The following is a 15,395-nucleotide window of genomic DNA, read 5'->3' on the forward strand; positions in this document are numbered from 1 at the left end:
TGCTTATTATAATCCTTGTTATATTCTCTGACATGACTCCGCTTGTTGCTACGGTTACTAGCTATTCGTTGCTACGGTTACTAGCTATTCGTTGCTAAGGTTACTAGCTATTTAAAATCTCTCTTTCAATGAAGCTAACGTTGTCAAGCTAGCCGAGGCCAAAACACTCAAACACAAACTCCTCTGGCCTAAAGCTAACTTCCTGCGTTACTTAGCTCGATTGATTGATGCTTTGACGTGCTATAACGCCACTATATATTTTTATATTTTCCCCAAATAGGCTACTAGCTAGCGTCGAGTAGCAGTTTAATGCGTGCAGCTAGCAGCTTGAGCTAACGTTGCTCTGTAATGTTGAAATATGCTGCAGTCGTACCAGCTACATGGCTAGCTGCATTAGCTGCATTAGCTAACTCTGGCTCTTTTTTAGCTCAAACAGTTCATCACATAAACAATGTTATGGCCCCACTTTTGACATGGTGACAGTTTGCAAAGATCTTGACCAGTTTGGCATGTTTATAGTGTCTCAGGTTGGTTTTGTATTGGAGTATTTAGAGGTAAAGGTATTGGTAGAGATGGTGTGAGAGCTGCAGCTAAGTCAGTGATTGAGTGTGGGTGGTGAGACAAGGCCATGTTGGTACAGCTATGGACTCTATTTCCCTTCAACATTTCATCAATAACTTTGTACTGTCTGCTGTGTGAAGCTTGAAATGAACAGGATGGATATTGGGATAAAGGATCCTCTTATAAACCAGTTATACTGCAAGGTGGTGTTGATACACACATGGAAAACCTTCAATAGGATGTACTATTTCAAATCTGTATTACCATACCTAATAATGATAAATGTAGGACATGGTTGGCAATGTAGAGACAGCAGTAAATGTAGTATTTAAGTCACCATTATTTATAGTTATTGAAAAGACTGTACTGTACTTGTTCTTTGATTTGGGCCAGTGTAAAGGTTCAGGTTCGTACATTAGAAGCCCAAGAGTAAACACACAACTGGAGAAAAAAGTCTGACTCAGACTGACACAGCTCTACAGGATCCAGTCAGAATTAGCCGATCTCTGGAATAATTCACATTTCATCTTCTACAGAAGTTGGACTTAACCTGTCCAAGTCTCGTTCAATGATTGTGATACATGTTGTGTGTGTGTGTTGTCCAACAAGCGAGTATAAGATAAAAAATACAGTTTGTAGTCACATCTTGCTTCTGTGGGAACATCAACTGTGGAGCCAATTATCTGAGCTATCGGCCTTCTTATAATTATTCAAATATAACATTACCATACCCAACAAAAATCAATGTAGGACATGGTTGGCAATGTAGAGGCAGCAGTAAATGTAGTATTTAAGTCACCATTATTTATAGTTATTGAAAAGACTGTACTGTACTTGTTCTTTGATTTGGGCCAGTGTAAAGGTTCAGGTTCGTACATTGGAAGCCCGAAAGTAAACACAACTGGAGAAAAAAGTCTGGTCTCAATGCAGCTTTTTATTAGGTCACAGGTAAAGTTCTGCAGCGCTGGACTCAGACTGACACACACAGCTCTACAGGATCCATTCAGAATGAGCCGATCTCTGGAATAATTCACATTTCATCTTCTACACAAGTTGGACTTAAACACAACAGAGTTCTATTGGCCAGTTACCAATGACATGGACAGGCCAACAGCTTCAAGTCTCGTTAGATGATTGTGATACTTGTTGTGTGTGTGTGTGTTGTCCAACAGGCGAGTATCAGATAAAAAATCCAGCTTGTAGTCACATCTTGCTTCTGTGGGAACATTAACTGTGGAGCCATTATCTGAGCTATCGGCCTTCTTATAATTATTCAAATATAACATTACCATACCCAAAAAAAATCAATGTAGGACGTGGTTGGCAATGTAGAGACAGCAGTTAAGGTAGTTTTTAAATCACCATTATTTATAGTTATTGAAAAGACACAAGTTCTTTGATTTGGGCTGGCAATGTAAAGGGCAACTAGTGTGAGGTGAGGGCATGTTAATGACCAGTGTGGACCCAAGGACATTTTTATTAGTATATTATGAGTCAATGATTTTAATGATTTGATTTAATTAGCTTATCATAAATAAAGTGCTTAGGGAGTGAAGCTAAAATTGAGGCCAATTGTAATAACGGCGAACATAGAAACCATACATCACCACTTGCCAATTTGTTTCCCTCTCATAAGCATGTATTATTGTGTTGTCATATTCTCTAGATTACTTGATTACTCAGTAAAAGCACAACAAAATCACACAGCAAGTAGGTGCAGGTAAAGAGGCTTGGGGCAGAATTTCAACTCTAATTTGGCATATCTAAAAATCAGTTCATGTGTGTCAGATTTTTCTACTTGTAGAGAAACTGTTGAATCTGTTGCCCCAGTTACTAAGTTATTGAGGTCAGGTTTGTAGCCTTTGGCATGCTGTGTGGTGGATACTATTGGGTGTGAGACTGCATGCCAGTTACTGAGTGGCTAGTAACTGCTTAACTTTCACTACTTAGCTTTTTTTTAATACTTTATTGCAAGGCTTCTTACTTTCACAAACATACTTAGCTTGATGTTGTTAGACAAAAAGGATCCAAAACACTGCTGACAAGGACTCGCTATTTGATACCAAAACAGGTGTCTTGATTGCAGTGCCGTACAAATACAATATCTATATTGCTTTACATATTTTCAAATATAAATGAAATATATCTGCCGGTATGGTTCCCCAACATATAAACAGTCTAGATTTCAGTACAGTTAGAGTATTAGAGTATTCCTGAAATGTTTTTAAAGGCTTTTATCAGTTGTTGTTAGGGAAAGTATGCAGAGATGAAGTGTTGGGGTCCAAGAGAAGTTTAAAGGCTTCCTTTATTGTATTTAATGTGTACCTAAAAAGTAATTAGTTTCAATACTAAGCTATTGTATGACTTTTTTTTTCAATTATCTGCCTGATTTGGTTTTAAAGAAGGTTATAGTCGGTCGAGGAAGTCAAACTAGGGCAGTCTAGTCTTCCTAGAGTTTGTTAAAAGATATAAATATCAGGCATGGGTGAAAACATTTAAAAAAAAGAAAGAAAATTGCTTAATTGCCGGCATTTGTACAGTAAGTACATTTTTACCTAAGACAGCTAGTGCACACATGTTTGAGCAAAGGCCTCGGTCTTCTACACTGAATCCATGCAAGAGTTGCAAACTCTTGTGTTCGCCGAGGCCGAGGACAGTGTGTGGGAGTGATATTGCCTCTGGCTGTGTGCAGGCTGAATCCTTTCTTATATATGGCCTATACAGTAGCATTGATTTCTGCTGTGAGTAGCTCAATGTGATGGAGGCCTCTGTGGTCGGGACAACACAGGGTTTGACCTGCTGCAGCGGATGTAATTACAGCCATAGGTTTAACTTCAGTCAGAGCAGAACGCTGTTAAACTTTATTATGAAATCTGATTGGAGCAAGTCTTACAAACCGGTTTGCTTTGGTACAAGCAGCCTCACTGCCTCATTGTTAAACCAAGCAAAACACGGTTTTAGGGCAGCAAGAACTAACTGATTGAAATTGATTATTAAACATAGTTGGCAATGAATTTATCATTGATTAGTTGGGTCATCACACCAGACCAGGATGGGATCTCTCTCACTAGTCCGCCTTCCACCTCTGATCGGGAAACTGGAGATTTATCAATAAATAGTAAATAGTTTATTACGCTACAGTTTCTCTAGCTTGTTAAAACCACTAGTTACCTTGTTGGAGATGGTCTGAAGCATAACTATGCGGAAGTCGTGTGACCATGTTGTAGTTTTCTATAGCATAACGGTAGCTTCTTACTTCTGTCGGCTACATTAATGCTTCCAACATCATAAAACTGGAGTTCATTCGTGAAGATTATTCTAGGAAGTTTATCCTCAGCAGGATCGCTGAGGATAAACTAAGCTAAGCATCAGAAACGTGCAAAATCCAATGCAAAAATCCCATAGGTGAATTCTGAATCGACCCATGGAGATGCTAAATTCTTGGTTGGCCTGCAAAAATAAGTCATTTAGTTTCGTCTCTGTTGTATTGTATTGTAGAATGGTATCAGCAACTGTTCTTGGCCAGAGATCCTTTGTGAGGCGCCTCTAGCTAGAGAGGTTTGATGAAAATCACAACATCAATGAACTGTAGTAGTCGTTTGAAAGACCACATTGGTACATTGTGACCTATATTGGAATTAATTTGAAAGATATGTTGACTAAAGTAAAAATGTTTTGATGTAGTCTGTAAAAACAAACCCCCACATTGGTTCATTTTTATGATGTTTTGAGTTGACATGTTGCCCTTCCATACAGGGGCTGTTATTCCTGTTCATGATATCAGAGGAATTATGTGGATTATCCACTATCACAGACATCTCACTGTTATCCTTCTCTCTCTGTCATTGTAACAACCCCCAGAAAGACTTTTTTCTCAAAATAATTAAAGAGTTCGGGGAAGCCATAAAAAACATTATTCAATTAATTTTTTTAACAAAATAAATGACCAACAAACAAATAAACAAGTCTAAAGCCAAACTGATGTTCTGGCCTTGAACACCAAAAGAAGGGAAAAGAACCAGACCGGCCCACAAACAGCTGTTGGATCTGGACTCTCCCCTTTAACCAGAACCACATAAACTAAACAGAAATTAAGTCACGAAAATAGGAATACTGGACTCATCATGAAAAGATAAGAAATAATAAAAGGCAGAAACTGCTGCAGAGAGACTGAAGGCTGGAAAAGAGAGACTCTCTGTTAATCAGGCCAAACCAAAGACACCTGGGAGAGAAAGAAACAGTAAATAACATGCAAACCCAGATTATAGCCAGTAGGGGTGGCATGTACTGTCCTTCATGTTGTTATCATGAGTAAAGAAGTGGTCATGAACCCCTCGGGTGGTGAACTGATGCTTCTGCAGACTGAAACACAGATGATGCCAAGAACAACCTGAACTTGTCACGTCAGTGTGGCATCACGTCTGTGACATGTGTTAGACCAAATACCACCAAAGAAAAAAGTCAAATTCCCCTTGACTTTCTGTTATTTGAAAGGAGAATGAGAGACTATCGTGCTTTCAGCCAAGAAAATATTTACTAATTCAGTTTTGGGGCAGATTGTCTTAAAGTTAATACAACATTGTTATTAATTTAATGCATTTGTGCAACAAAATAATACATAAATACCATCTGTTGCAGTTATCTAAAGTTATTTCAGTAGACTAGAACAGGACCCAACTAATTTTACTTCAAATTCTTGGTGTAAGTTTTACATTTTAGTCACTGTGGCCTCGTATTTCACTGCAATATATAAAAGACCTGCAGCTCTTTGGAATCAGCACAACCATGGCAACTCAAACATGTCTTTTGTGCAGTATAACACAGTTTCAATACATCATAAAGAAAGCAGAAGTGAAGTAAAATTTCTCTGAATTTATGTGTACAACACTTTTCCAAGTGCCCACAAGTGTCGTGAATATTGGCGTAAAATGGGTGCTATACATATATATTTTCATTTTCACAACCTTTACTTGCAACCCCTCCTGTCCTCTCCTCTCTGCTCTGTGTAAACAGCCTCTCCTGTCCTCTCCCCTCTGCTCTGTGTAAACAGATTTTCAGTGAATATTTGTCACGTGACTGTTCGTCTCAGCAGAATCAATGTCTTCAAAGTGTCTCTGAGGAGCAGAATTTAATGTTTTTAACAGGATTTAGTTAGTGCAGACTTTATTCCAGAATAAAGTGATTTTGACAGAAATATCACAGTTTTAAGCCTCGTTTTGGTTACACAGGAAATGTTTGCAACCTATGATCCGCTTGAAAATCTTAATTTCTACGATTATATTTTCTTTCTGTGATAAACGGTGTATTTCTGGCAACCTTTTGAAGAGAACCTATGTTTCAATGTTTGGGTTCAGAAGGTTAAATTGTGTTGTTTAAAGACTTAAAGGGTGTTATCAGGAAGACGAGAGGTGGAGGGAGTGATTGGATGTAAAAGGAAAATGGAGTGCAGAGGAAAACTGAGAGGAGAGAAGGAAGGAGTGGGAGAAGCCAGGATGGATGTTATTATTAGAAGAGGAAATCAGAAACATGAGAGAACACGTCCTCCTGGAGGAAGCTCTGGCCTCCTTTCTATTCAGGCTGAATGCTGTCAGTTGCTTTCTGCTATAGATTTTTAAATAAAGACATTCAACTTTCAAAATGTTTACTGATTGCAAAAGAATATTTTGTTAGATTTACAAAATCATGGAGTTGGTTTAGTGTTTACTAACTGCTCTGTTGGTATTTCTGCTGTTTTATTGCCTATTTATTGTTGCTGCACATTATCTGATCCCATTATAATCATTTCTACTTAAATTGAGATTAGCATTCACAGTAAAATGTTAGACTAATGAAAGGGAAAATCTGATGCATGCAGAAGAAAAATGTAATAAAAGATAAAAAGTTGCTTGTACTTTGGCTTTATTATTATTACTATTATAATGAATATGTTTGAATCCATTTAACAGGGTTCTTATTAAGTCTCGTAAGGAAAATGCTTCATTTTAACTGTTACATTTTCAAAGTTAAGAATATGCCAGAATTCAAATATACTATCTGGTAATCTGGTGTTTCATTTATACAATCACACAAAACCAAAATGTTTTCATATTTGAAATAAAAAGGACCCCCTAACTGTGGCTTGTGAATTATTACAGGGCTTTTAGGGAGCTCACAATTTTGTGATATTATTGAAGCGGTGGTGGAAAGTAACTAAATACATTTATTCAAATACTGTACTTAAGTATCATATTGAGGTACTTGTACTTTACTTGAGTATTTCCATTTTATATCACTTTATACTTCTACTGCACTACGTTTAGCTGACAGCTTTAGTTACTTCTCAGGTCGAGATTTAACATAAAAAAACATGATCACTTTAAAGTGATTTGACCTTTTTGTAAATTAAACCCTTATAACAGTATATTAAATGGTAAAAATGAGCCCTGTCTTGGGAAAATTCAAACGTTGCTTACATAATGCATCAATAATAATAATCTAAAATAAAAAATATATTTGGAATATATGAGTGGGTCCATTCTGCATAACAAGTACTTTTACTTTTGATGCTTTAGATCAGTGTGATCAGTGGGGGAATGTAACTAAGTACATTTACTCAAGTACTGGACTAAAGTACAATTTTGAGGTACTTGTACTTTACTTGAGTATTTCCATTTTATGTAACTTTATACTTCTACTTCACTACATTTAGAGGCAAATATTGTACTTTTAGCTGAGAGCTTTAGTTACTTTTCAGGTCGAGATTTAATATAAAGAAATGTATGAATTTAAATGATTACACATGCTTATAAATTAAACCACATAACTAACATATTTAGTAGTTAAATGAGCCCAACTTTGAAGTCATTAATAAATGCATCAATATTAAATAATCTAATAATATATTTAGAATATATAAAACAATCTGAGTGGGTCCATTCTGCATAACGAGTACTTTTACTTTTGATACTTTAAGTACATTATGATGCTGATACTTTTGTACTTTTACTTCAGTAAGTTTTGAATGCAGGACTTTTACTGTAGTGGAGTAATTTCACAGTGTGGTATTAGTACTTTTACTGCATTGGAGTGATATATGACATGGTTCAGCTCTCATGAAATCACTTCTCTTTCTTCTTATCTTTCAGGTGGCGTCGTTGAAACTTTGGCTCACATCGTTCTTCTTCACACCGAACCGAAGCGCCTGGTGACAGTGGACAAGTAAAGACATCACACGTGTTAAAACCAACTCACTAACTAAGACTTATGGCAACAAATCATACACCTAAAATATCCCGTCATAACCGAATATCACATGTAAGAACCAGTTTCTGATCAGCTCAACACGTTTCTGCACTGGGGCTCGGTGCATGGCTGCTGTTGTGATGGTGGACTGGTATGTCTGAGCCTGAAGCTAGCATAGCTTCCCAGTTTGATATAGCATGTTAGCATATGGCTAGCCACGTATGGTGACTGATACGGCCATTATCCTCTACCCCTCCATCAACATATCTGGCCCCTACAAGGGGGTTTAAACCTGTTGGCTGTGGTCTTCCCTTACCCCGTCATCTTTTCATTTTTATTTCATTTTGTCATCTTTCCCTCCCACCCAACAGTCACCAGCTTCTGCTGTCATCACGCCTCATCACTTTGTTTAGAAGCACTCTTTCACTCTTCCCAACTGAGCTCTAGTCCTTTATTCTAGCCACTCCTTTCATTTAAATTCATCTCACATCTGCCCCGGTACAGTTGCTGCAGCTCAGCCCTCTTTAAATTAAAACCTTCAGGCTCAGGTTGATTCACATTCGGCCCAGCGGAGACCGTCCTAGCGTCTCACAGTCAAGCCGCTGTAGGCTTATAGGTTGTTTTGGTAGTTTTTTGGTTGCATGGAATCGGCTTAACCGTGGAGAGGCCAGGCTACCACAAACTGATGGACTTTGATAAGCGAGGAGTAGGAGGAGGAGGAGGAGGGGGAGGAGGTGGTGGTGGTGGAGGAGGAGGAGGAGGAGGAGGAGGAGGAGGAGGTAAGGAGACGGAGGAGGGGAAGAGGATGCCTGGGAAGACGGGGAGTCGATCAGGACACGGCGGCCGCGGCGCCAGCTCCAACTCCGGGGTTCTGATGGTCGGACCGAACTTCCGGGTGGGAAAGAAGATCGGCTGTGGGAACTTTGGAGAGCTGCGACTGGGAAAGAACCTGTACACCAACGAATACGTGGCGATCAAACTGGTAAAATAATGTTTTTCTCTCTATAGTCTAGTGTTGTAGGGCAGCACAGTTTATTTGTACAACTCCAATTTTCAAAACGTTGGACACTATAGGGTGCATTACTTTGCTAATCTTTTTTTTTTTTTTTACATACACTACTGGTCAAAAGTTTTAGAACACACCAACTTTTCCAGAATTGAATTCAAAATGCTGCAGTTTAATGTCTCAGTGTACTCTGAAATTAATGCACATTTGCAACATTTAAAATTCTTTATTGAGCATGATAGTGTTTTGAAAGTAAAAAAAAAGATTCAAAATCACATTTTATGTTGGACTAAAGGACTAAAAAAAGACACAAAATGACCAAAAACGACACAAAATGACCAAAAACGACACTAAATGACCAAAAAAAGACACAAAAAGACACAAAATGACTTACAAAGACATGAAAAGAATTCAAAAATGGACAAAATAGCCCAAGACTCCATAGAGTTAAGTTGTTAACCCATTTCTTGTTCCCTGAAAAAGGCCTACTTGTATAATTCTGAAATGTACATTATTTTCCAGTTTTGGTTAAGCTTACCTTTTTTTATTTACCTTACTTACCTTTGGACCCTTTCAAGCTGTTCATTTGACTTGAACTGCTTGAATTTCAATAAAAAACTGGAAAAATTGGGGTGTTCTAAAACTTTTGACCGGGAGTGTATATTCAATTGAAAACTGTACAAAGACAATATATTTGATGTTCTACCTTATCAACTTTGTGGATTTTGGACACAAGTTAAAGCATGAAGACCAGAGATTAGAGTCCTTCAACAATTTATTTTATTTTCAAAGGATATTCATTGAGTAGTTGACTGACACGGATGATGTCATCATGGCTACAAGACAAATGAAAACAGTAAACAAACGTTTTCTAGTCAATGAGAATTGTGTGCTCGTCTGGCCTGTCTGCAGTCCAGACGTATATTGTATTGAAAATGTGTTTTTGAAGCGCAGAATACAACAATGGAGACTCTAAACTGTTGGAATTCAAACATCAATCAAGATGATGAAGGTCTTGCACCAGAATTGTTGCAATAATTATGTCTGCAAGACATATACTTATTCAAGTTAAGACAGTGTGTAGGAGTCTTTTTCGTCCCACCTGTCTATGAAATAAATGTGCAAAGTTATTCCGGCTTTGCTTTCAGAACTTTAAAATATATTGTCCTCACTTTCTTACTGACTCTTAAAAGGCGAGGTAACACAGTGGTAAATATGCCCCTCTCGGCTTTATGGGAATATGTGTTGCAGGCATATAATTCAGAATGAGAGTTTATTTAGAGTAAATGTTTAATAATTTTAGAATAATAAAAAAAAGCATGAAAAATATTGTCCTCATGACGTTTTCAATCAAATACACTACTGGTCAAAAGTTTTAGAACACACCAACTTTTCCAGAATTTAATTGAAAATGATGCAGTTTAATGTCTCAGTGTACTCTGAAATTAATCTTTATTGAGCATGATAGTTTTTTGAAAGTAAAAAAAAGATTCAAAATCACATTTTATGTTGGACTAAAGGACTAAAAAAAGACACAAAATAACCCAAAAAAAAGACACAAAATGACTAAAAAAAGACACCAAAAGACACAAAATGACTAAAAAAAGACACAAAATGACCAAAAAAAGACACAAAATGACTTACAAAGACATGAAAAGAATTCAAAAATGGACAAAATAGCCCAAGACTCCATAGAGTTAAGTTGTTAACCCATTTCTTGTTCCCTGAAAAAGGTCTACTTGTATAATTCTGAAATGTACATTATATTTCACCTTTTTTTATTTACCTCTGGCAGTTCACCACTTACCTTTGTACCCTTTCAAGCTGTTCATTTGACTTGAACTGCTTGATTTTCAATAAAAAACTGGAAAAATTGGGGTGTTCTAAAACTTTTGACCGGTAGTGTATATACACATGGTTTTATTTCAATTTTCATTGTATAATAGAAGGACAGTTGTTAGTTTAATCCATATATTCTACAATATAAAAATCAACACTTACATTGTACCTAGAGCATTATGTACTGAGAATAGCAATAAAACATTTGGGCTGGGTTGGCCTGAAGATGGCAGTATTATCAGAATGACAGAAAGGTGTTTGGTGGATTTTATTTTATGGATTTTACAACAAGCATTATGTGACAAAGAATTATTGCAATTCAAGAGTAATCTTTGTCTTTAGGAGCCCATCAAGTCTCGGGCGCCACAGCTTCACCTAGAATATCGTTTCTACAAGCAGCTGGGGAGTTCAGGTAAGAACCAACATCTCAGCATTAACACTTAATAAGTTGTGTTAAGTTGTGTTTTTAGCATTATAATTATTATTATGTGCCCTATTATGACTTTTTTGGAATGCCCCTTTCCTTATAAACTAGAGTTCTTGTCCCTGCTGACTCTGTGTTTGTCCTGGGGAGGGGTAATATCAGGTAGTAGGTGCTTTCAGACATATTTTCACACTTCACATTGACCTCTATTATACTGTCTTGTATCTGTGCAAAGCTTTTCCCCAGAGATGTTTTTTACATTCCTCTACACCAGTAGTTCTCAACCTTTTTGAGTCGCGACCCCCAATTTAACATGCATGTTGTCCGCGACCCCCACTCACTGAACACAATCTCACACGCACAGTTCAGATCACCCAAAAAAAAAAAAGTTACCATGGAGTCTATGGACTATGAGGGCCAAAAAAACAAAGACAAATTAATTGTTCATTAGTCATAATCAAAGTAAGATGTTCAATCTTATTGTTAAGTAGAATTGTTATGTTTCAGAATGGGATTTAATGTGGAGGGTTACCCTAACCGAAAACTATTTTTTATGGTGGAATATGGAAGATCATTCTAGGCATGTCAGGCCTGAGGAGAGGAGCTGCTCTGTAACAGGCCGGGGTGTGTCCTGTATTTTAATATTCTTCGGGCTCTGTGTAAGAACTTCTGATTTGCCAGTGAACGATGGATGGGGGTTTATCCATAAATCTGTCCAACTCCTGCTCTGATGTTCTGACGTCCTTCTGTTTCTGTGTCTCCAGAGGGAGTACCGCAGGTGTTTTACTTTGGTCCATGTGGTAAATACAATGCTATGGTCCTGGAGCTGCTGGGACCCAGCTTAGAAGATCTGTTTGACCTCTGTGACCGGACCTTCTCTCTAAAGACTGTGCTCATGATAGCCATACAACTGGTAAGACCAACTTCCAAGTTGTTTGTTTTCCATCTCAAAACTCTTTTTCCATTGTTGCATTTCTTAACTCTTAACCTTTTGGCTCCCTCAGATAACTCGTATGGAGTTTGTCCACACCAGAAGCCTGATCTATCGAGATGTGAAGCCTGAGAACTTCCTGGTGGGCCGGCCCGGCTCCAAACGGCAACACACCATCCACATCATAGACTTTGGCCTGGCGAAAGAATACATAGACCCAGAGACCAAGAAACACATCCCATATAGAGAACACAAGAGTCTGACTGGAACTGCTAGATATATGAGCATCAACACACATCTGGGGAAAGGTGAGCTGCTCACACGCACCAGCCGTAACACAATACACGTCAAATCAGTCGGTTTTTCTCTGTGAAATCCCACCAACCAGCGTCATCGTACTGTCCAGACAACGTAAACGTTCTTTTTTTATATTTATATAACGTTATATATTTATATATAATATATACGTTGTGTATATATATATACTTTATTGACACGTTGCCGTGGATACGCATTGCTCTGCTTCTCTCCTGGTGACAGCTCGCCTTATCAGTGACCTGTCAATCAAAGGTAGCCCCGCCCCAAATCATACGATTCTTTATCTTTTATTTCCTTCTAAATGGGGCCATTATTTACACTATTATTATCAAATTGTCCTGAAGATTTTTTACTAGCGATTGAGACCAAAGTGTTCCTAAGGTAATAAATCAAGTGAGAAGTTTTCTCATTTTGTAGTGAAATGAATGGACACAAATGCTTCTGCAGCCGCCGTTAAGCCTTTTTGTTGTTGTTCTGCATTTCAGAGCAAAGCAGGCGGGATGACCTGGAAGCTCTAGGCCACATGTTCATGTACTTCCTGCGGGGCAGCCTACCCTGGCAGGGACTCAAGGTGAGGAGGCGGATCCTTCCAGCGTGTTCATCAGCCCCTTCACCACCTCCTTAATAATAATAATAATAATAATAATAATAATAATGTCCCTCTATGTCTCACTTCATCAGGCCGACACTCTGAAAGAACGTTATCAGAAAATCGGGGACACAAAGAGAGACACACCGATAGAGGTCCTCTGTGAAAGCTTCCCAGGTCTGTATACACACACACACACACACACACACACACACACACACACACACACACACACACACACACACACACACACCTCTGCAAAATAATCAGTGCTTCTGTGCAGCTTTTGCTTATATGAACGGCCTGGCATATGTTGATCGAATCTCGTGTGTCTCTGTATATGGATCTGTGCACGTGTGTGTGTGTGTGTGTGTGTGTGTGTTTGGTGCCTGTGTGTGTGTGTGTGTGTGTGAATTGTATTTGATGTGTATGCAACAGAAGAGATGGCCACCTACCTGCGGTACGTGCGTCGGCTGGACTTTTTCGAGAAGCCAGATTACGACTATCTTCGGAAACTGTTTACGGACCTCTTTGACAGAAACGGATACATCTTTGACTACCAGTACGACTGGACTGGGAAGCCACTGGTTAGTTGGATCGGTTTCGGTGCTGCACACACACACACACACACACACACACACACACAGTTGGTTGTCTGAGCTGAAATTACAGCCGTGTTTAGGGTCAATGCTGAGACAGTGACACATATCTAGACTGATCGACTGTTTGAACAGCAACTGATAAAGTAGTAAGCCTGTCACGATAACACAATTTTTAGAATTATATATTTTCCCAGAAACTGTCACGATAAACCAGTAGTTCTCAACCTTTTTGAGTTGCGACCCCCAATTTAACATGCATGTTGTCCGCGACCCCCACTCACTGAACACAATCTCACACGCACAGTTCAGATCACCCAAAAAGAAACAAAATGACCAAAAAAAGGAAACAAAATGACCAAAAAACACAAAAATTGACCACAAAATGACCAAAAAAGACACAAAATGACCAAAAAAAAGACACAAAATGACCAAAAATGACACAAAATGACCAAAAAAAGAAACAAAATTACAAAAAAAGACACAAAATGATCAAAAAAAGACACAAAATGACCAAAAATTACACAAAATGACCAAAAAAAGACACAAATTAACCAAAAAGGACAAAATGATCAAAAAAAGACACTAAGTGTCCAAAAAAAGACATTAAATGACCAAAAACACATTAACACATGAACACTTTATCACAGTGGAGACAGAGCTGACTTCCAAAATGATTTGGCGACCCCCAGAAATCATCTCGCGACCCCAATTGGGGTCCCGACCCCAAGGTTGAGAATAGCTGCGATAAACAATAGTATCGATGTCGTTTTAGTTTAGAACGATATTAGAGCATAATAGGTACATCCTTTTCCATGGCAATTCATTTTTAAATCTCGAGAATATTAAACATTGGAATTGAAATGTGGAAAAGAAATATTAAAGTATCCTAGATAAATAAAACATAAATAAACTACAACCAAAAATAGAAAAAGACTTTCAGGCCCTGTTAACAATAAATTGTACTGAGATAAACATCATGTATTATATTATTTTATTATTATTTGATGGAAATTACAGCTGGAATGGCTGATTGGGAAATATAGGGTTTGTTTTTTTTGGCAACTCGTGCTGCCTGTCAAACATTTGCAGCATTACTTTAAACACAAAAAAACACAAAAGTCACGCATGTAAACGACATTATATTGAGCCCAGAAAAAAAGTATTGTGTCCATTTTTATATATCACGATAAGTCGATATAGTAATTATCGTGACAGGCCTTTAAAGACAAAGACACTTCCTCCTTCATGTTTAAGCTTTTTTTAAATCTAATGTGAGTCGGTCAGAAGGAAACATCGTTAAAGGTCAAAAGATGTAAGCATTGAGTTCAGTGGTGAGGACAATACAACAGCATTATGTACAAGATGAATTATAAGAAATATCATCTAACTGTCTAACCCTCCTGTGTGTTTAGCCAACTCCCATTGGTCCAGTGGCCAGCGAGACTCCGCTTCAAACCAGCAACCGAGAGAAAGCACCGCAGACCAAAAACCAGGTACACACTCATTCTCAACAAATATGCAGCATGGTGATGTTGGTAGAGCCTGAATGTTTGGAACTTATTCCATTTATATTTGCCAAACCATGAAAACAAGCCTAAAAAACCATGTATGTGCCAGTCCAGTTATAAACTAGTTATTTTCCTCACTGTACATCATCCACACACACCTTATATGTGCACCAGTTAAAGTTCAGTGCAGTACAAGCAGCAGCTGTCCAGAAGTGCTGAGTCATGGTTGAGGAAAACTTATGATGCAACACAATAGTAGTATGTAGAGACAGAGGTCCCAAAAACTGAGCTGGCCTGATGAAGCAGCCCGGCCTCCTGATCTCAGCACTGCTGCCTCTACGCTCTTCTTACTTTCTTGTTTGCTTCACATGACAAAAGCTGGTTGGCCGGGCTGTT

At 38.1% G+C, this 15,395-nt stretch overlaps 1 protein-coding gene across 4 annotated transcripts in view; it reads left to right on the top strand.

The window, feature by feature from the left end:
* The window catches only part of LOC131980096 (casein kinase I-like), a 29,053-nt gene that overhangs the window by 302 nt on the left and 13,356 nt on the right, over positions 1–15,395 (top strand). For 2 of the 4 annotated variants that reach the window (XM_059344265.1, XM_059344267.1), the window contains exons 2-9: positions 7,686–8,764; positions 10,970–11,039; positions 11,816–11,964; positions 12,056–12,290; positions 12,786–12,871; positions 12,982–13,066; positions 13,328–13,476; positions 14,904–14,984. In XM_059344265.1, the coding sequence (XP_059200248.1) occupies positions 8,468–8,764; positions 10,970–11,039; positions 11,816–11,964; positions 12,056–12,290; positions 12,786–12,871; positions 12,982–13,066; positions 13,328–13,476; positions 14,904–14,984 (1,152 nt within the window). In that variant the 5' untranslated portion in view covers positions 7,686–8,467. The remainder of the gene's footprint in view (positions 1–7,685; positions 8,765–10,969; positions 11,040–11,815; positions 11,965–12,055; positions 12,291–12,785; positions 12,872–12,981; positions 13,067–13,327; positions 13,477–14,903; positions 14,985–15,395) is intronic. The other 2 variants (XM_059344266.1, XM_059344268.1) reach the window with 1 other exon arrangement.

The sequence above is a fragment of the Centropristis striata genome, chromosome 11, assembly GCF_030273125.1.
Source record: "Centropristis striata isolate RG_2023a ecotype Rhode Island chromosome 11, C.striata_1.0, whole genome shotgun sequence".
Classification (NCBI taxonomy): Eukaryota; Metazoa; Chordata; class Actinopteri; order Perciformes; family Serranidae; genus Centropristis; species Centropristis striata.